Source organism: Myotis yumanensis, unplaced genomic scaffold (genome assembly GCF_028538775.1).
Source record: "Myotis yumanensis isolate MYYU_CA2020_CCGP unplaced genomic scaffold, mMyoYum1.0.hap1 SCAF_13, whole genome shotgun sequence".
Classification (NCBI taxonomy): domain Eukaryota; kingdom Metazoa; phylum Chordata; class Mammalia; order Chiroptera; family Vespertilionidae; genus Myotis; species Myotis yumanensis.
In genome coordinates, this window is record NW_027223764.1 from 58,331,309 (window position 1) to 58,350,478 (window position 19,170).

The 19,170-nt window shown below is 57.6% G+C and overlaps 1 protein-coding gene across 4 annotated transcripts; it reads right to left on the reverse strand.

Moving 5' to 3' along the window:
* Window positions 1-2,172: 2,172 nt before the first annotated feature.
* GPRIN2 (G protein regulated inducer of neurite outgrowth 2) lies at window positions 2,173-10,892 on the reverse strand. 4 transcript variants are annotated; one of them, XM_070431987.1, is made up of 4 exons: window positions 6,376-6,550; window positions 3,858-6,004; window positions 3,392-3,473; window positions 2,173-2,520 (listed from the first exon to the last, which is right to left on the reverse strand). In XM_070431987.1, the coding sequence occupies exons 1-2, from the start codon at window positions 6,403-6,405 to the stop codon at window positions 4,631-4,633; spliced, it is 1,404 nt and encodes a 467-aa protein (XP_070288088.1). In that variant the 5' UTR covers window positions 6,406-6,550; the 3' UTR covers window positions 2,173-2,520; window positions 3,392-3,473; window positions 3,858-4,630. The 4 variants fall into 4 exon arrangements, with proteins under 4 accessions (XP_070288088.1, XP_070288089.1, XP_070288090.1 ...); XM_070431988.1 differs by lacking the exon at window positions 6,376-6,550 and adding an exon at window positions 10,835-10,892 and having other exon boundaries at window positions 3,392-6,004; XM_070431989.1 differs by lacking the exon at window positions 6,376-6,550 and adding an exon at window positions 10,410-10,480 and having other exon boundaries at window positions 3,392-6,004.
* Between the last annotated feature and the right edge of the window lie 8,278 nt (window positions 10,893-19,170).

Consider the following 19,170-nt stretch of genomic DNA (forward strand, 5'->3'; position numbering starts at 1 on the left):
ACAGGTTTCCGGGTTCAGACCTGCCTCCTTGCCTAGCCATCTGGGACTTGGAGGCAGAGAAATGAGGCAGGAGTCACGCGGAGTCCCTGCAGACGGAGCAACGGCTCCGCCTCCGTTCACCTAACTCGGAGCAAGAGAGGGCGACCACCACCATCCCCCCGCCCGCCGACCATTCCTAATCCCATAAGCTAATGCCACTTGGTTTTGATTCGGTTTTCTGAAATAAACTTAGACTTTTCTGAGATGTTTTGCCTGGCTTATTATCGCTTTGCAACCACAGAACCGAACTGGTCCCAGGTTCTTCCGAGGGGAAGACCTCCCAGGGCCCTCCAGCAGCTTCGCAAAGGTTCCCACCCAAGGGGTGAGCTGCCCCAGGAGGCGCTGGGACAGGCTGTGGCCAGCGGCATGTCCTCACTTCACTGTCACCTCCAGGGACACGAGTGACCACAGTGTGCCCAAGAGGAGGGGTGCCGGGGCTGGGGGTGGGATGGCCCCCAGTCTTCAAAACGGTAAGACGGTAGAGTCTGTACATCTTCTCTGGCTACTGATCTCTAGCTTCCTGAACAGCTGGTGAAGCAGAAGCAGCTAAGAGCTCCGGAAAGGAAGCCGTGGTCACCAGAACCGCCTTGCGGAGACCCGGACCGCGGCAGGCCCCGCTGCCCGCCTTGCCCACGAGACTGTGTGGATTCACGGGGACACGGGGACCAGTGCTGACCTCAGGACAATCCAGTGACAGGCCTCAGGCTCCGTTGGGCCCTGCGCTGCCTAACAAGTTGGATGCAGACTGATGAAGGACTAGTCTTAGCTTCAGGTGAAAAACTGAGGAAGGAGGGAATTAACACCAATGGGCCAAGCTCTGCGCAGGAACCTCGGGCCCTGGCGTGAGCACAGGGAGCTGCTGCAGAGCGCCTCACAGAGGGGCTGGGGGACTGTGGGCCTCACACGCGCTCGGGAGCCTCCTGGGTGGGAGGCTGCTCAGGGCATGAATGCAGCAGTTGGCCGGGTGCCCTGGACCCCTCGGGCGCCCATGGCTTCTGTGCACCCTCCCCTGGGACAGGCCCTACAGCCCCCAGCAGAGACCCGCCCTGGGCTCCTGCAGCTGCATGCCGAGCCAGAAGTGCCCGGAGTCCTCCCTCCCGCCATGGCCTTACCCTGAAGTTGGACCTGGGCAAGGCGGGAATCGACCTGAAATCACACCCTTGGCTTGGCTCCTGTCCCTTCCCTACCTTGTGCTCCACTCCCCCACTTCCTTAATAAACCCAGTGATGAGTGATACGGTCCTCAGCACGGCTCCAGGAGCTTGCTTCAGAGAGCAATGGCCAGAGCACGCACGTCCCAAGCAGGGTGCAGAGCAGAGGGCAAAGGACCTGGAAGAGGCTCCTCATGAGGAAATGGTCAAGGAGACGGGGTGTGGGCAAGAGCTGGCCCCTGCGTTTGGCCATAGAAGGGGACCCCAATGCCACCAGCACACTTTTCAGGGGGGGAGGTTATTCCATTTAATCTTCACAGCCAGCCTGAGAAGGAGACCCCATTATCATACCCATTTACAGATGAGGAAGTTGAGCATCAGTGAAGTTAGTAACTTGCCCAAGAGCTCATGGCTATAGGTGAGATCCAGGATTCAAACTCGGGTTTTACACTTAGCTACAGTGTGCCCCACCACCACATCCTACGTGTCAGGACCTGCGTTGGGGAGGCATGTCTGTTGGCCCATGGAATACGAATCCAGCACTTCCAAGGGATAGACTCAATGGCAGGGAAGGTGATGTCATTGTGGGACCAGGCCATCCTGGCTTTCCCGCCTCCGGGCTCTGTGCCCTCAGGCCGGCAGTATCTCACACTCTGGCCAGAATAGCTTCCCCCGAGGGGGCCTAGTGACTCCCAGCTAGGGGGACAGCAGCCTGGGGCTTGGACAAAAGATGCCTCCCTGCAACCTGGCCAGGACACCAGGCTTCAGTCGCTGGGGGCCTGTAAGGCTGCCAGGTAGGAGGGACAGGGGCTTACAAGAGGGGGTTTGGCCTGGGCTGGGAGCTCTAGTGATCTGGGATGAAGGTCCCAAAGGACACAATCTACCAGGAGGAAAACACACACACACACACACACTCACACACACACACACACACACACACACACAAGACTAACCTTCAACAACCCTTCCCTGGCAAAGCTCCGACCTCCAATACTTTATTTCAAATTCAAAAGAAATGTACAAATAATGAGATCCACCACCTCCCAGAGCAGAGCCTGAAGGGAACCCAGAAAGTCTGATCAGAAATCTGGGGTCTGAGAGGAGACCTGTAAACTAAGCTGGTGGCCAGTCCTGAGAGCCTGAACAACTGCCAGACTGCCCCACGAGGGACAAGGTGGGAGGCAGGGTGGTCTGTGTCTCCAGGGCAAATTCAGATCCAGCTGCGGTCCATCCAGTGGGCTGAGGCTGTGCAGCCTGGCTAGTGAAGCCCAAGGCCCATCCTCTTGTCTCAGGGCAGCAAGCTAACCAGGGTGGGGCTCCGGGGGTGCCACCTGCAAAGACGTATCTCAGTCAAGATGAGATACTTTCCCTATCCTTTCCCAAGAGGGGCCAGGCCCAGCCTGCCATCCTGGCCTGCCAGGTGCAGCCTGGAGGTGACACAGATTGGCACACAGCAGCCAAGCAGAGTGACCACAGGCACCTCCCAGCCCCGCATAGGCTGCTCTCTGCTGGGTACACCCCCCTCTGCCCACATGTCCAGACCAGCTGTGTCCTGAAGACCCTGCTCAGCTGTGGCCTGTGGGGAGGTGCCCTCCCCAATCCCGTTGCTCACCATCCCCCTCAGGTCCCACAGCCATTTGCTCTCTCCAGTCTGGCCCCACCGGTGCCTGGGCTCCGGGAGCCCCTGAGCAGGGCTGGGCATGAAGTGCCCTCCCACGCCACACACAGAGGACAGCCCCAGCTGCAGTGGACAGAGCCCAGCACCTCAGGACTACAGGAAAACCTGCTTGACCCCATTTTAAAAGGCAGCCGAGGCCAACCCTCTGCCCCGCCTCACTGGCAGTAGTGATTCTGATTGGCTGTCATTTTTAAGCAGGGGTGGCCTTTTACCAACCCAGCTAGAAGTGAGAATGGCATGGTTCTGGGTAAAGCCCATGAGGGGCCTTCGCAGGCATTCTGACCAGACGCGTGCCCTTCTCACCTCACTCCTTGGTGGTAGCATGTCACTCCTGCTCTAAAATGATCCCATTGTTGCCTGAATCATTTCCACCTCAGTGAGTCCCTGGGGGCAGGGGGAAGCCTGCTGTCAGGGCCTGGGTTCCCAGGTGCAGAAGGCGGCCAGGAAAGGGCCACATCATGGCTGGGCTGCATGTGGGCCCTGACTCCACCCTCCCGTGCCCTTGACCCTCGGCAGACACTAACCTGGCTCCTCAAAGGTGGGCTGGCAGGTTCTGTCTCGGGAGCTTGGATTTTCAGCTGTAAGCCCACTCCATCCTCCGTGGGCCTGGAGAGATCCTTGGGCAGTCAGGTCATTCTGTGTCAAGCCCTGGTGACCTGGGCTCCCCCACTCCCATGATCCCCTGGCCCCCATGAGCCCTGGCCCATGTCAGGTCAGGTGTGCAGGGCCGGGGCAAATAGGCCCACAGCCTCACAGCTCCTGCCATTTCCCACCAGTGGGAGACCTCACCGCAGGCTCCTCTACCCACCATCCCTGCCCTCCCTTCGTTGAGTAACTGCACCAGCTGAAAACAAATCCTTAAACCAAAGGAATGAGGTAATAATGGTGCAAGTTCAGGGCTGTGACATATTTGGGGACAGGGGCCACCTGTTTTCCCACTCCCGAGGCCACCTCAGACACAGTGACAGACGGAGCCACGCTCAGACACACCTGCGGCCTTTCTTACAGCTCAGCTCCCTGGTGCCGAGGTGAGCCCCTTCCACACGTGAGCGCAGCGAGGGCACGTGCAGCCGGTCTCATTTCCCAGGGAACCCAGACCTGGCACAGAATATGGCCTCGAGGGACTCGTGCACAACCGCCTCGCTGGCTGGCTGGCTGGCGAGCTGCAGGAAGACCCCAGGCCTCAGCCAGCCCTGCTTTGAACCTCAGCCTCTGCTCCGTCGTCCAACCCGAGGACGTCAGCCACAGCCCGGCCACACGTCTGCGCTTTCGTCCATGCGTGAAGGCTCAGCAAGGCCAGGTGCCGAACGGTGTGGCAGACAGGAAACCTTTGGCAGCGTCAGGTCCCGTCTCTAAAGACCCAGCTGACCCGTCACCTGGGCCCCGCTTCATGTCAAGGACTCCTCGTCTCAGCTCTGCTTTCAAGTAAAGCCACCACGACTCTAGGGGAAGTCACAGCGGAGTCTGAAGAGACTGGACAGAGATGATTTTTACAGAAAAATCAGGCCCTCCCTTGTACACGGTGCTGAAACTGCCCCAAAGTTCAGCGCCCAATATGCAGATGTGGCCCGTGGGAATCAAGCCCTTAAAAACCAGTCCAGCTGCCCCTAGCAAGTCCCCAGGCTGAAGTCCTGCATCTGCTGGCAGCTGACAGCACAGACGTGTCCACGGCTGCCAGTGGGTCCAAAGGGCATGGGGCCCCCACTGTCCCTGGTAGGGGGGCTGAGTCCAGGGGGCAGGGCAGCCCTTGGGGCCACAACTCCTCACTCTGGGGCTGTGCTGGGGCAGCCGCAGCAGCTGGGGCGCCTCAGCGACTGCATGACAGCCCGCAGCGGCCCCCTCCGGCCCTCTGAGGACAGGCTGTCCTCACTGGCAGGTGCCAGCTGCAGCTGCTCAAACTGCATCTCCAGGTGCTTCTGAATGGCCACACCAAGCACCTCAGGGTCCACTGCAGCCCCGTACACCTCCCACGTCATGCCTTCAGCATCCCACCTCACATCCCGCACCGGGGACGGCGCCTCCTCCAGCCTGGACCCCAGAGTCACCTCCGGGAATGGGTGCAGGGCCACCGGGACTTCCAGGGGCGGGCTGGTGGCCACAGCCTTGCACACTGCCATGGGGGCCACCTGCACACCAGCATCCTGGGCTGACAGAGGGGACACCAGCACTGGGGCCAAGTCACTGGCTGAGGTCATGGTCCATACATCTTTGGTCCTCGAGCCAGGCTCCATAGCTGAGCCAGTGGGACCCCAAGGATGGGCACAGCAGGGGGAATGCCCAGGATGCCCCCCGGGTAACCCACACTGGAACTTCATGCCACGCTGAGCCTGCAGCCCAGACTCACTCACTGATGCTACCAGTTTGGGAAAGGCCAGGATCCCCGGGGCAGGCAGAGCATGGCAGGAGCCTCGGGCGCCCTCCTCCCTCATGTCACAGAGTAGAGCTGCTGGGGGCAGAGCACGGCAGGAGGTGGCGGCTGACTGCCCAGTGGCTTTGGGCCTGGCCTCGGGGCTGCTGCTGTGAGTGGGTGTGCCTCCCAGGTCGACTGGCGACACCCACACCTGACTCTCTCCCAGGGTCCAGGCGGAGCTTGACGTCCCATCCTCTGAAGCCAGGTCCCTTCCCGGGCCTGCAGGGGCCTGCCCTCCCTCGCCAGAAGTGCCGCCAGGCTGCAGCCGTGCCCTGTGGACCGGCGAGCTGCCCAGGGCTGAGCAGCTGAGGCTGGCCCTCCGAGCCCCACTGTGGCCCCGGGTGTGTGGGCGGACCAGATCTGAGTGGCTCCTCTGCACAGCAGCGGCGCTGGGGACCCTCAGGCGACACAGGTCACCACCATCCACAGTAGACACGTTGCCCACCGTGCTGCTCCGCCAGTGGCCTGTGACACCAGGCTGTGGCCCAGGGCGGGGGCCCTGTGCCTGCTCTGTGCTCTCAGCTGGGTGCCCCTCTTCCTCCTGGACCTGGGGACTGGTGCTGGCGCCCCGCTGGGCCTGCCAGACAGTGCTGCTGGCACTCTTTCGGAGCTCTGGCCTCTGTCCCCGGCCTTCACCCAGCAGGCTGGACGAGCTCCGGGACAGGGATCTTGGCTGGGGGCTCCGTGCCCGGTCACCGGGCTCAGGGTGGCTGGTGCTCATGGCTGCCTGTGGAGAGAGAGAAGGAGCTGGTGAGTGGCAGGGCTCCTGGAGACTCCGCTGTGGGCTCACAGGGGCCAGGCCCAGCCGCTGAGTCCCACCCGCCTCATGCATCAGAGAAATAAGCACAGCAGTGACAGGACACCAGGCCCTGGAAGTCCAGGGCATCACATGGTCCAGGAACGGCACTACAAATAGCAAACAGCCAGAAACACACCAAGCCAGGACGGGCGCTACTGCTGGGTCTCGGATGGAGGGAGCCGGGGAAGAGGCCAAGCAGGGCCTTTGGGTGGGGCTTTGAGACAACAGCTCTTAGTCAATCAGCACATTAGCATTGCAGCATTTTCATAACCAGTAAAGCTCGACTGACAAATACCAACCTGGCTCCTCCCAGGCCTGTCAGTACCCATCGGGCTCTGAACTGGGGACTCCTTGGGACACAGTGGGGCCCAGAGGTGTGTGGGATGGATAAGCAGAATGCAGACACAGTGAGAACTGCCTGGCTCTCCCTTGGCCGACCCTGCTCTCTCCGGCCCAGCCTGGCGGAGCTGTCACGGATCTGGAACTCAGTCTTTAGCTGTGAAGGGGCAGCGTGTCCTGACCCCCACTCTGGCTCCAGGGGCAAGGAGAGGCCCCACACCAGCCCTCACACGCAGCACTCACTCAGCTTTGTTCATTCCTCAGCCAGCTCCTGAGAGCTTATTGCATTGCAGGCTCTGACTCATTTAGATCCAGCTATGCCCTGGGAATGGGTCCCAAACCACCAATCAGACACACCCTCCATAAAGTTTACACTCCTTCTTGCAAAGGGGGCCTGCACCCTTCCTGCCCCCTCCCTCCCTGCCGTTCCTGGCCCTTCCTCCAGCTGCACAGACCCCTCGGGACGGACGGCCCACTGACCCATCTGCACCGGCCTTCACCTCAGGATCCTGCGGGGAAGCTCCCCTGAGCTGGGCTGGCACCAGGTCTACCTGGATGGAGAGTCTGGCCAAGCGTGGGCTTCCGACCAGCCTGAGGCTGTGGGAGCAGCCGGGCTGCTGTCCTGTGTGGCCAGCACGTGGCACTGACCTGACGTGCAGCTGACGCTGAGGGAACGTGTGCTGCATGCCCGGCCAAGAGGAGTGAGCACCAGAGCAGACCAGGCAGGAAAGTGCTAAGCACCAGAAACAAGGTCTGAGGGAGGGCCTTACCAAGCAAGAGATCGAACTTGTGTGATGGGTCAGAAAGGGCTTCCTGGAGGCCCAGGCATGCCAGCGGGGAGAGGGAAAGGGCCCGTGGGTAAGGAATGGGGCGGGGGCAGCAGGCATGGGCGAGGCAGGGCCCCAGCAGTGAGGTCAGGCATCTGAGCCAGCCTAGCCTTTGCAAAGCTGTGAATTAGGAACATCACTCTGGGACTCCCTGCCTGGCAAGATGAGCTGGAGAAACAGGACAAGGACAGCTGGCAACAGGGACAGTTTGGGCAACCCCAGTCCTGCCCTCCCACCGCTGGGCTGGTAAGAACTGCCAAAACACTAACCACCCTAGCCAGGTGAGCAAGGCCACTGGCAGGGAACGCGGGGAGGCCCGCAGGAACTCAGTTTCTGTGTAATTACAGACTTCTTGCTGTCCATGCTCAGCAGGTGGCTGGTGGCTGTTCGAGCCACCGGTGAGGATGTTTCGAGGCTGCGTTGCCCTGAGAGCTCCAGGTTGGCTGTGGAGTCCAGCTCAGCACAGCTTCCTGCGACGAAAGATTCTACCCTGCACTGTCCAACACAGTAGGCACTGGCCACAGGTGATCAGTGATGACTGCACTACACAGAGCAGGTCCAGACCAGCCCTAGCCTGGGCAGGAGTGGCCCATCCTGGCTGCTCCTTGGGGCCAACACCAGCGTGGTCCCTGGAAGGATCATGAAAAGGATGAGCAGCCAAGAGAGGCCATGACCCAGGCCCTGCCCTCAAGGATGTGATGATGGACAGAGAAACAGAAAAGGGCAACAAAGCAGTAACAATCACAGTGATGATGATGATGATGGTGCCTCCCAGCACCAAATCACCCCCCAGGCGCCAGGATGCACCACATCCTTTCCAGCACTGTCTGTTAGTGGTCAGAGCAACTTCATGAGATACATCATCATTCCCATTCCACAGACAAGAAGGCCAAAGCTCAGAGGGTTCAGTGACTCACCCAAGAGGGAGGACAGGAAGTGCACTGCTGGCTAGGAAGGCTGTGGTCGGTGGGCAGACAACCACCCAGCTGCAGGTCCAAGAACACCAAGAAGGCCCCATCTGGACAGCCTACCCAGCCTCTGGCTGAGCTCCACTACCCTGGACCCTCCTAGGGAGCAAGGCCTTAAAGAACCAAGCCAGGCCCTGGCCCCCTGAGGAAGCGGAAGGAATGAGGCTGGGGTGCCATCATACCCTACCCGGCACAATGAGAAGCCATCAGTGACAAGAGCCCCCTGTGCCTGCCTCACCAGGGGGCTACTCAGTGACCAGGGCTAGCAGTGACCCAGAGAACAGTGGTGACAAAGACTCAGAGGAGTGAGGGTGTGGTGCATCTGTTGATTCCTTTCCTCATCCACTCCACAAGTGGCAGGTGACAAAGCTGAGACCTGGAACAGCTCAGAAATGTCCAAGAACCCAGAGCTGAACTCTGACAGCGAATTCCTCCTACCACCTGGCCTTCCCAGCCCTAACAGAAGGAAGGGCTCTGAGGCAAATAACCAGGTCACCTCCAAGGACAGGAGGTGTCTCACACCCTCCATCGCAAAGAAAGGGGCCTCGCAGGGAGTGATGGGAGCTGACCCCTGTGCAGCCAGCCCGGGGTGAGCAGAGAGCAAGACGCCTGCTTCCCACCCTGGCTCTTCCTCTTCCTTCAGGTGGACGCCTAACCTCTTTGAGCCTCAGTTTCCCCAATCTGAAAAGCAGGGTAAAGGAGTAAATCCCACCCTGCAGGGTTTTGTGGAGACTAAATGTGGTGTCTGGAATGACTGTGAATAACTTCCTCCCCCTTCCAACAGGAGTGGCTTTGCTCACGGTGCCATGGGGACTGGCTCTGGCGGGGGCCTCTGAGGAAGCCACTAAGGCACCTAGTCTCACTCCCAATCGCTCCCACCTTTGTGCCATCCTAGGACCCGGCCAGCACCAGTGTCCCCAGCGCCTCCATCGCCACACTGTTTCCCAGTCTACTTCGAACCTAACTTGGGAGGATATGCACAGACAGGCAGGCACTCGTGTACGACATACACACAGGTTCGCAGTCAGCATTCTAAACGCCCAGAATGGCATGCCCATCTGCCTTAAAAACTATGGAGAAGGCTCTGGTTTCACCCTAAAGGTCCCTGGGAAGATGTTTTAGGACAAGATAAAGGACAGGAACATAGAGGTAGCCAAGACCCCTGGTGCTCGGTGGATGACACTAATGTTCTCTCTCCTGCTCCAACTGATGCCAACGTTGTCAGTGGCCAATGCTCGTGGCCAGTGCAGGAGTTCCTGCTGCTGCGGTTCTGCTGGGAGGAGCAGCCAGGTTCCCGCACAGCATCAACCAATGTCACTCAGTAAAAGCTCCCGGGTCTGCAGAAACTCCAGGCTGACCTGACCAAAGAGACGGCTGGGTCTCTTGGTCAGAGATTCCAACTCTTGCTATGTGGCCGCAGCACAGGAGCCAGGCCTCTTGGTGTGCGCCAAGGGGAACGACCGACCAAGGCAGGCCCCATCTCAGACCACGCTTGGCGCATCCACACAAGGCCCCCTTCTGCTTCCAGCAACAACAGGAAAGGCAAACATAAGTGGTCAGGAGGGAAAACTGTTAAACATGGGCCTTAGCCCCCAGGCACCGGCTAGGCAACCACCTGAGAAATCCCTCATTGCAGAATGGGGTGTGGCAACCTTCACCCAGCAGCACACGCCTGAGGAAGGCTGGGGGCCAGCTGGGCACTGCCGCAGGAACACCCCCGAGAGGGAGTGTCTGGAGGGGACAAAGCCTGTCCATCACAGAGAGCAGCCTTCATGACCGAGCTGCCCAGGGGAAAAGCTGTGCCGGGAAAGGGTTCCCGGGCAACCCTGAGTTAGACGCCCAAGGACCCACCCGCTCCAGCTTCCGCCACCGAGGGCCTGCCCGCACTTCCCTAGAGGCACCCGGAGAAGGTGCGCGCTCCAGGCCCAGCCGCCCCAAACCAGGTGGCTGGCGTGCCCCCACCCGCATGCTCGCGGGCACCCATGCACCCAGGGGCCCGGGCCCCACCCAGAGACACGCCAGGGGTGGGCGCACAGGCCCTCTTGCTGTGCCAGCCGCGGGAAGCAGCGTCTACACAGTCGCATTCTGCACACCACCCGCACGGCCGCGGGCGCGGGGCCGAGGCCCAACACACCGCACCGCACCCTCCCCAGGGCCGGCGCCCCGCTCCGCCCTCCCTCACAAGCCGCCCCGACTCACGGCCAGGCCCTCCACACATGCCCAGAACTAGGCTGCCGACCTGGCAGCAGCAAGGCCGTGCCTGCAGGAAGATGGGGCCGCGGGTGGGGCAGGGGGAGGGCAGGGGGACCAGAGCGAAGGGAGGTTTGGGGCCGGGGCTGGGGTGGGGTGCGGGGGGCGGGGTGCGGCGGGGCGGGCAGTGGGAAAGGAGGAGGACGGAGCAGACAGAGCGCGCGGAGGAGGGATGAGGCCCGGACGGGTCCTGGGCGGAGTAACCGGAGGACGGGCAGGACGACAGCCGAGGGGATGGGCCGGGAGTGAGGGCGGCGGGAGGGGGTGCGCCGGGCGCCACCGGCTCAGGGGAGGGGAGGGTGGGTCCCGCGGGAGGGCCCAGCCCGCAGCCCGCAGCCCGCAGCCCGCAGCCCGCAGCCCGCAGCCGCCCTCACCCTCGGCGCCCGGCCCGCGGCCGGCGGGGGCGCTTCTCTGCGGCCACAGGTGCTCGGCGCGGGGCCCAGGATGGAGCGGGGCGGGGCGGGGCGCACACAGTCCCGCCCGCGGCCCCACCTCCTTCCTGGGCGCCCGCCGGGGTCCCGGTTCCTCCGGCGACGGGGCGTCACGGCCCCTCCCCGGGTCCTTCGTCACCTTAGCTCCGCCCTTCGCTAGGCGCGGGCTTCCGACCTGCCCCCCGAACCCCAACTCCGGGGTCCGCTCTCGGGTACCGAGCCCCCCCCCCCCCATAGTCCCCCTCGCCAGGCCCTGGACCGCGCAGCCCCATCGTCCCGGTCCCGAGCCGCCTAGGTCCCTGAGCGCCACCGCCACGGCCCCTCCACGCCCCGCCTCGTGCGCTGGGCCCTCCGCGCAGCCCGCGACCCCGCCTCGCAGACTCCAAACCCCCAGTGGCGCCCCCAGCCCGCCAGCCCGCACTCTCCACCCCTTCCCGCCCACGTCTGGACCCCCACCTTTGGCCCCAACCCAACTCCCGGCATTCAACCTCCAGTCCGCCGCCAGGAGCCCCAGCCGCCGGCGTGCGCCATACCCGTGCGGGGTGAGCCGCAGCCCGCAAAGCCTTGTCTCGCTCCCACTCCCCCCACCTCCCCGGAGCCCGTCCAGGCCCTGGGGACGCCCGCCACGCCCCGCCAAGCTGGGACCTTCGCGGTTCCCACGGTCATTGGCCCGGCCCTGGTTGCACAGGCTCAACAGCGGCCACAGGCTCCCCTCCCCCACCGATCCGCCCTCAACAGGTTCCTACCACCCACCCCAGGGCCAAGCGGTAAGAGGGGTTTGTCCCATCTCTGGGCCCCAGTCTGAGATCTGGGCCCCATTGTAGGTCCTCGTCCATTGACCCCAGCTTCAGGGACTTCTGATTTCCTTGTGCAGCTGTTTGTGAGGAGTCTGCGCCCCTCTGGCCCAGTGGCCCAGGAGCCACCTCCACACTTCCACTGGTTTGGGAGGACCTCCGGCCCCAGCTTCACCTCTGGCCTCTCCAAGCCCTGCTTGGCACCCGGGCGTCTGCAGGAAGCTCCCGGCCTGTGAGCCAGGCAGAGAGCGGAGCCCAGGCGGGAGCCTGCACCATTCAGTCCTCAGGAGCCCCCCAGACTGCCACCTAGCCCAGGGGAGGGGTGTGAGACCTGATGCTGCAGGTGCAGCTCTGACCTGGCACCCAGCCACCATGCCTTGGTGTGTTCTCTGCCTGTGGAACCCTCTCCCCGCCCCAGCCCTAGAACCCCTGTCTGCAGCTCTGAGCTGCCCCTCATCAGTTTGCCCCATGGGGGCAAGAAGACAATAGGTGCTACTATTCTATGTCAGGCATAGCATTTGGCCCTGTGAGTCATGACCTCATGCTTCCCTGCCTGGCTTCTAACCACAGACACCTCCGCCTGCCCCCCAGCCTGAGCCCCTGCTTCTGAAGCCTGGAGGCCTCGCTCCTACCTTCTCTGCCCGCCCCACCCTAGTCAGCTCCAGCCTCCCTGAGGTGGGGGGGGGGGGGGGGGGTCTGCTCAGGAAGACCCTTTCCAGTGGGGTCTTAGTGCCTAGTCCAGGGCCTGCAGATGGCTCCCCGGGGGCTGAGCACTGGAAGCCAACAGGGCTGTCCAAGGGGAGGCTCCAGGCCTTGGCCTCCCCACCACACAGCTTGGCAGGGGTCCTGTCCAAGGGGGACAAATGTGGGATTTGTTCGCTGAGGCCACCACCCACTCCTGCCCAGGATTAAGACCCGTCCTTCCACAGCTCAGAAACCTTACTCAGAGTCTCTTTCTAGGGAAGTCAGCTGAGCACCAAGAAGGGATGAGTTACACGGGGTTACATAGAGTTGGTGTCAGATCTGGGACTGAAACCTGGGGTTCCAGCAACCTGAGCACCTGGGAACCCTCCAAGCCCCTTACCTCAGGTGTCTCACAGAGGCCTGCTTGGACTGGGTGTCAACAGTGTACACACTGGATGCCTGCAGAGCAGCTGCTGGGCCTGCCTCCAGGCTCCCTGAGTCACTCCAGCTTGGCCTCTTGCTCACCTGGTCCTCTTCTTCCGTCTGTCGGAAGCTCCCCCGGCTTCCCAGGGAGAGCCAGGATGGGGAGTCAGACGTAAACTGCAATCCCAGCTCCCCACCTTCACTTGCTCTTCAGTCCCACACCCAGGCAATACTGTTCATATCTCTGGGTGTCGATTTCCTCATCTGCAGAGTGACGGTAATTATACTGGTCTCACAGGGCCGTGCAGAAGACGGGGTTTGTGGAAGTTTCTGTAGAGTGTTCTTGCTGCTATCAGTCATTTGATCAAATATTTCTCAGGTTCCTCCTACCTCAGGTTTTGGAGATACAAGCAGGACTGCATGGTGTGGGAGTGGGTTTGTTGGTTGCTTTGGTACAGAGAGGAGGCTCTCGCCACGTGCCATTTCCTGAGACTGGGAAGCCTGACAGCAGAGCAAATATGGTGCAGTGGGCTCAGGAGTCCATGCGGGCATGGGGGGGGGGGGGTGGAGGAGACCCAGGGGGAGAGGCACGTGGAACATACAGGACTGAGTGTCCTAGGAGGCCTGGGCATCCCTGACACAGGGTCCCTGAAGTGGTGGGAGTGATTAAGGTCCTCAGGGAGACTGCAGAGAAGAGGTCCCAGTTCCCAGCTGGGAGTAACCAGGTGGCAAAGGACTGAGGAGGGGCAGCCAGGAAAGAAAGAGGGACACTGGGCATTTCGTGACCGAGGGCTCAGAGAGCAAGCCGCTTCGATGAGGCGCTGGAGCAGAAGCCACGGAAGTGGACTGAGGAGTCGAGGGGCGAACCGAAGACTGCGCAGGTACAGACACGCGTTCAAGCACAGCCATAGAGGGGAGAAGAAAGAAAGCTGTCACTTGGGAAGGGATATGAAGTCAAGAGAGAGATTTTTTTATTTTGGTTCTATTTTATGGTTTACTTTTTAATAGGCTTGATTTCAAGCAACAGAAAACAAGTCTGGTTAAGTTAAGCTCAGAAAGGGAAGACTGCCCGACCGCTGTGGCTCAGTGGTTGAGCATCGACCTGTGAACCAGGAGCTCACGGTTCAATTCTGGGTCAGGGCACATGCCCAGTTGCGGGCTCGATCCCCAGTGCAGGGCGAGAAGGAGGCAGCCATCAATGATTCTCAGTGGTCATTGGTGTTTTTATCTCTCCCTCTCTCTTTCTCTCTGAAATCAATGAAAGTGCGTTGCTGTTTTTAAGGGAAAACTTTAGGAGCTCAGAATGGAAGCTAATCCCGGAGAGTTTGTCCTGGTTCTTTGAAGCAAAGCCAGGTTTTTTGAGACAGTAGCTCCCCCACAGAAGGAGCCACCCCTGCCACGCCCTGAAGCCACTATGGGAGGGAGGGTTCCAGTTGTTTGTCCTTCACAGACCTCTTTGCTCAAGATTCAAAGTCCCAGGGGAGCAGGCGCTCCTGTGGCTGCCCCACAGCCACGTGTGCTCTGTCCTTGGATGGAGAGAGATGCCTGGCCAAGGGATTCTCTCTAGAAGCACCCATGTCCCACCAGGACCACACCCACTGGACATTTTCCCCAGAAGGGGGAATGGAAACTGGGTGGCCAGACACAGATAGATCCACTGCACATTGTAACAGATTGAGCCTGTTTGACAGCAGGGAGAGGGCCATGGAGAAGGAGAGCGGGCGCCACCACTGGCACTGGTCCCGTGCGCAGGACCCAGAGCATGTGGGGCAGGAGCAGGGTGGCCACTCCACTGAGCAAGGAGAAATGATGGGGGTAGTCCTAGGTAACTTAGTAGGTTTCAAGGTTGAAGTTTGATGGTTTCTGTTTTCTCTGTGAAATAAAAGGCAAGCTCATGTGCTGAGATGGAAAGGGGGGGGGATAGAAAGGTTGGAGGAGTAAAGTGGAAGCGTTTTGAAACAGTCATTACAGAAAGTGGAAGAGCCTGTTGGCCAAGCGGTGCTGGGTCCAGGCAAGGTTTGTGACCAGCAGTAATGCCCACAGGAAGAATCTTCACCAAAGAAGCACACGTTTTAATTAGGACTCACTTTCGTAAGAGAAAGCAAGAGTCACAGGCCACAGCCTTCTGGATGCTGGTGGCCAGGAGGACACACTCACGGACTGGACACTGCGGATCTCACCAGCTGAGCAGCTGGCTCACCAAGAGTCAGCTGAGTTCATTTGTATCCAAGTTATTTATTCCCAGTGTACATGTTGTAACTATGCAGTGTAATTAAATAGCACCTAAATGGACGGAATCTGACTATGAAAAGAGTTTTGTTCCTGTGAAAATGAGGTTAAACGTTTTGGAAAATGAGTTACAAAAACTGCTGTCAGTTAAGTGTTTAAGTGTGGGAAAGGCAACTTGAAAAAGAAGAGAAAAACCATTTTTCTATTTACAAAAATTCTGAATCTGATTGCTTCCTAACTGTCTTTAAGTTAACTAACTTGCCTATTGAACAATAGTATAAAAGACTGAATGCTGAATAAAAGGGCTAATATTGTATAGTTTAGGAAAATCAGAGATTCATCAACTCCAGCTTCGGGCATTGCTAAAGCTAAAGGCTCACACGATGTGGCCACGGCTCTGTCTCATTCGCCCCTTCTTCCCCATTCCGTCTGGATTAGATTCATCCTTACACAGGCTCTCCTCTTGGGAAGCAAGGGTGCCAGCTGCCCCAAATCTACATCCGCACAACTCTGGATCCAGAGATCACATCTTGCTGATGCTGCTTGACAGTGTGCTCCTCCTGGGAGGGCGGGGCACTGTCCTATGATTGACAGTCCCTCCAGAGTCACAGAGTGGAGGGATGTCAAGCCACTCTTGCTAGACCAAAGGTAAAATGACAATGAGGTGGCCCCAAACCCAGAAGACCCCTGGGGGGATCATGTCTCGGAGTCTCAGAAAAGGAGACAATGAAAGTTCAAAGTTGTCCGTGTGTCATCAATGCCTAAGTATCAGAGAGCTTTGACTAGCTGAATAGTCTCTTTTTTAGAGCAAAAAACCACAAGCATGTGAGAGACTCCTCTAGCCATCGTTCCTTGAGTGAAAAAGACACTGACTTCCCAGGCCGTAGTATTTAATAGATGATGGGGGAGGGGTGGGGGGGTGGGGATTAGTTTATCCAGGAATACCTACCATCTCAGTTTCACCCACAAATAGTTTACTGAGTCCCTTATGAGTGCCAGTCCTAGGCTGCACTTGGAATACATGCTGAGTCAGACCTGCCTTGACCTCAAGGCCTGTGTGATGAGGGATTCAGGGACAGCAGTGACAGACAAACAGACATTTAGATCAGAGTGATTAATGGAGACAGAAAGGGCTGGGCACACAAAGAAGAGGCACTATAGTGGACATCTGTTGCTTTTTAGCTCCCTACAGTCCATCCCCTCACTTCATTTGGGGGATCACCCCAAGGCAGAGACTGCTAATTGTCCCCAATCCATGCTCTCCCTTCCATAGTAAGAGAACTCCTCTACCTGAGGACAGGCCTACTCAGAGTTCAGACCACACTGCCAGCCTCGGTGCAGCAAGGCATGCCCTGTGAGGTCAGCAAGGTCTGCCCAGTGAGATGTCAGAAGCCATGCACCCCAGTCCACAGCTGCACCCTTCGGAGAGAATGGGCCTCGCCCTTCCCCTCTCCCCTCATTGGCATGAGTTCTTGGGGCTAAGCCAGTTTCTATCATTAGGGGTTGCCTCCCCTGGGGAGAGGGCTTTCAAAGCTTTGGAAAAATGGGCAGGGAGCAGCGGCTTTTGATTGGCTAAAGGGACAGACTGGGGCTGAGCCTGCTGATTGCCCCCAATGGTCATGATTTCCTTCTATATTTAAAGAATCTCTGCTCTTCATCTGGGGACATAGAAATCCAGGAAAAAAGACTATTTTTCCTCATCTTCCTGGAAGCTTTGTTTGGCTAACTAACTGGCCAGTGGGACCGATGCAGGAGAGGTGCTGCCTTTAACAGGAAGGGTAAGTCCTCCCCAACCCGTCCCGTTTCTACGGCTGGGTAGCAGAGACGGGGAAGCATCTCAACCCGTGGACACACTACAGCAAGCATGTCAAACTCAAAGGCTAACACGGGCCAAATAACAAGGTTCAAGTTTATGTGGCTGCAAAAAAAAAAAAGCTTCCATTTTCATAGATGCGTAGGTTTGTTTTGATAGAGACATGCTGAATGCAAAGGGCTGAAATAAATAAGTCATCATTAACATAAAATAATAGAACATTTTAATAAAAATTAATATTTTTTGTTGAACATTAACTTACTAGACACTGAATAACTGCACAAATTAATAAGCGTAACGCAAATAAACCTATTTTTCTGTTCTCCAAAAGAGAAATATTTCCTGTTGCGCACACCAAGCAAGTCAGCACAAGACTAATGACATGGCAATCGGCTGCTAAAATATTCGCTGCTAGTATTACTGGGGAAAAATGGCGCGCCTGCGAGTAAGGTGCGTAAGGGAAATGAATGCAACATGATTATAGTAATCAGTCATTAGCGAATGCTGTAGTTCATTATTAATAATTATGTATAAAAGGATATTGTAAAATTAAGTTACGAAATTTTTATTCAGATGTTTCTTACATACCGTTATATTGGCTGGGCCACAAAAATATTCATTGTGGGCTGTATGTGGCCCTCGGGCCGCAAGTTTGACATGCTTGCACTATACCCAGGGATAGCAAGACAAGATAGGAAGGACCTGGGCTCCCAGGGTGCTTACCTGCAGGCAGAGGAGGAAGAAACATCTGTCTTGCTTAAGGCAATCTTATTTGAAGTCTCTCTTCCAGCAGCTCAACCTATATTTTAAAATTTACCCACCATCTCTCCTCTGCACCCATGTGCTTTGGGTGGGTCTCAGAGGAGGAGCATCTGACCAGGCCCAGATCAAGCACCGCCTCACATACCCTGGCCCCAGAGGCTGCTCAGGGTAAGCATATGTCCCGTAGAGCCAATGACGGGCAGCGAGGAGAAAACTCTCCTTTTGTGTACGGGGATGTGGGGGCCGAAGCCACCGTCTTCCACAGGCCTGACACAGGGGCCAGCGCAGAGGGCGACAGGGTGAGGGTGAGAGAGAAGCCAGGTCTGAGGACATGCCCGAGCCCCAGCCTCCAGCTACAGCTAAGGCTGGTCTCCTCCCTTGACTTCTCAACTAAGGAAGCTAGAACTATCCTTTGAGTTTCAACTAGTTTAGGTTAAATTTCTAACCCTTGCTACCAAAAGCAGCCTCCGTGACAGTCTTCAGCTAAACCTGAGGTATTGTGGAGGCAGCATGGAGGGCAGATGCCTGAGTTGAGTCTTGCAAGGTAAGTCAGAGACCAGCTAAAGCTCCTTTTAAAAAAATGGGTTTATTATAAGGGCACATGTGGATTTGAACCATAACTGGAAAGTCCTTAAGCACAAGTGAGATAGACCCGGGGATATTCATTGCTGCATCACTTCCTTCCTGGAGCAAGATGTACCACCACCCTCCTGAGGTTCCTCCACTAGGCTCTTTCTACCTACTAGCGCCCTCTACTGACACAGAATCTCTGCTGCTTAAATACCTTGGATCACCAAGGCGCTCGCATCTCCTGGAGATACGTCTTAATGCAGCGATTTCCAACCAGTGCGCTGCAGTGGACATACCTGTGCGCCCCAAGAATTTTTAAAGCATGCATTACCTGACTATTTACTTAGTCGGGGGCACTGACCACTTTTCTCTTATGTTGTCAAATTTATTATTATTTGTTGTTGTTAATCCTCACCCAAAGATATTTTTCCATTGATTTTTAGAGAGAGTGGAAGGGAGAGGAAGAGACAGAGAGAAACATTGATGTGAGAGAGACACATCGATTGGTTGCCTCCTGACCAGGGTCAGGGAACCCACAACCAAGGTACATGCCCTTGACTAGAATCGAACATGGGACCCTTCAGTCCAAAGGCCTACGCTCTATCCACTGAGCCTAACTGGCTAGGGCTTAGGTTGTCAAATTTAAAAATGACAACAGCCAACACAACAATAGTCATCCAGTGTGAATGAATCAAAATTATACCTATTATACCTATTTTTTTTCAGATAGGCAAAAGACATAATATATTTTTGGTTTGCCACAGAATTTTAGTACTTAGTTTATGTGTGCCATGAGATGAAAAAGGTTGGAAATTACTGTCTTTTTATTTTTACGCATATAAATGTTTATTGTTGAGAGTATTGCACATGTCCCCTTTTTCCCCCCATTGACCCCTTCTAGCCCACCCTCGTCCCCCCCTACTTCCCAGCCATCACCACCCTATTGTCTGTGTCCAGGGGTTATGCATATATGCATACTGTGGGAGTGGCTACAGGGTCAAGCC

Coding starts and splice junctions, on each gene's coding strand:
- GPRIN2 (XM_070431987.1), bottom strand. CDS start 6,405: ATGGGTACTGACAGGCCTGGGAGGAGCCAG. Junction 6,005..6,375: donor ACAGGCCTGGGAGGAGCCAG/GTTGGTATTTGT, acceptor CTCTCTCCACAG/GCAGCCATGAGCACCAGCCA.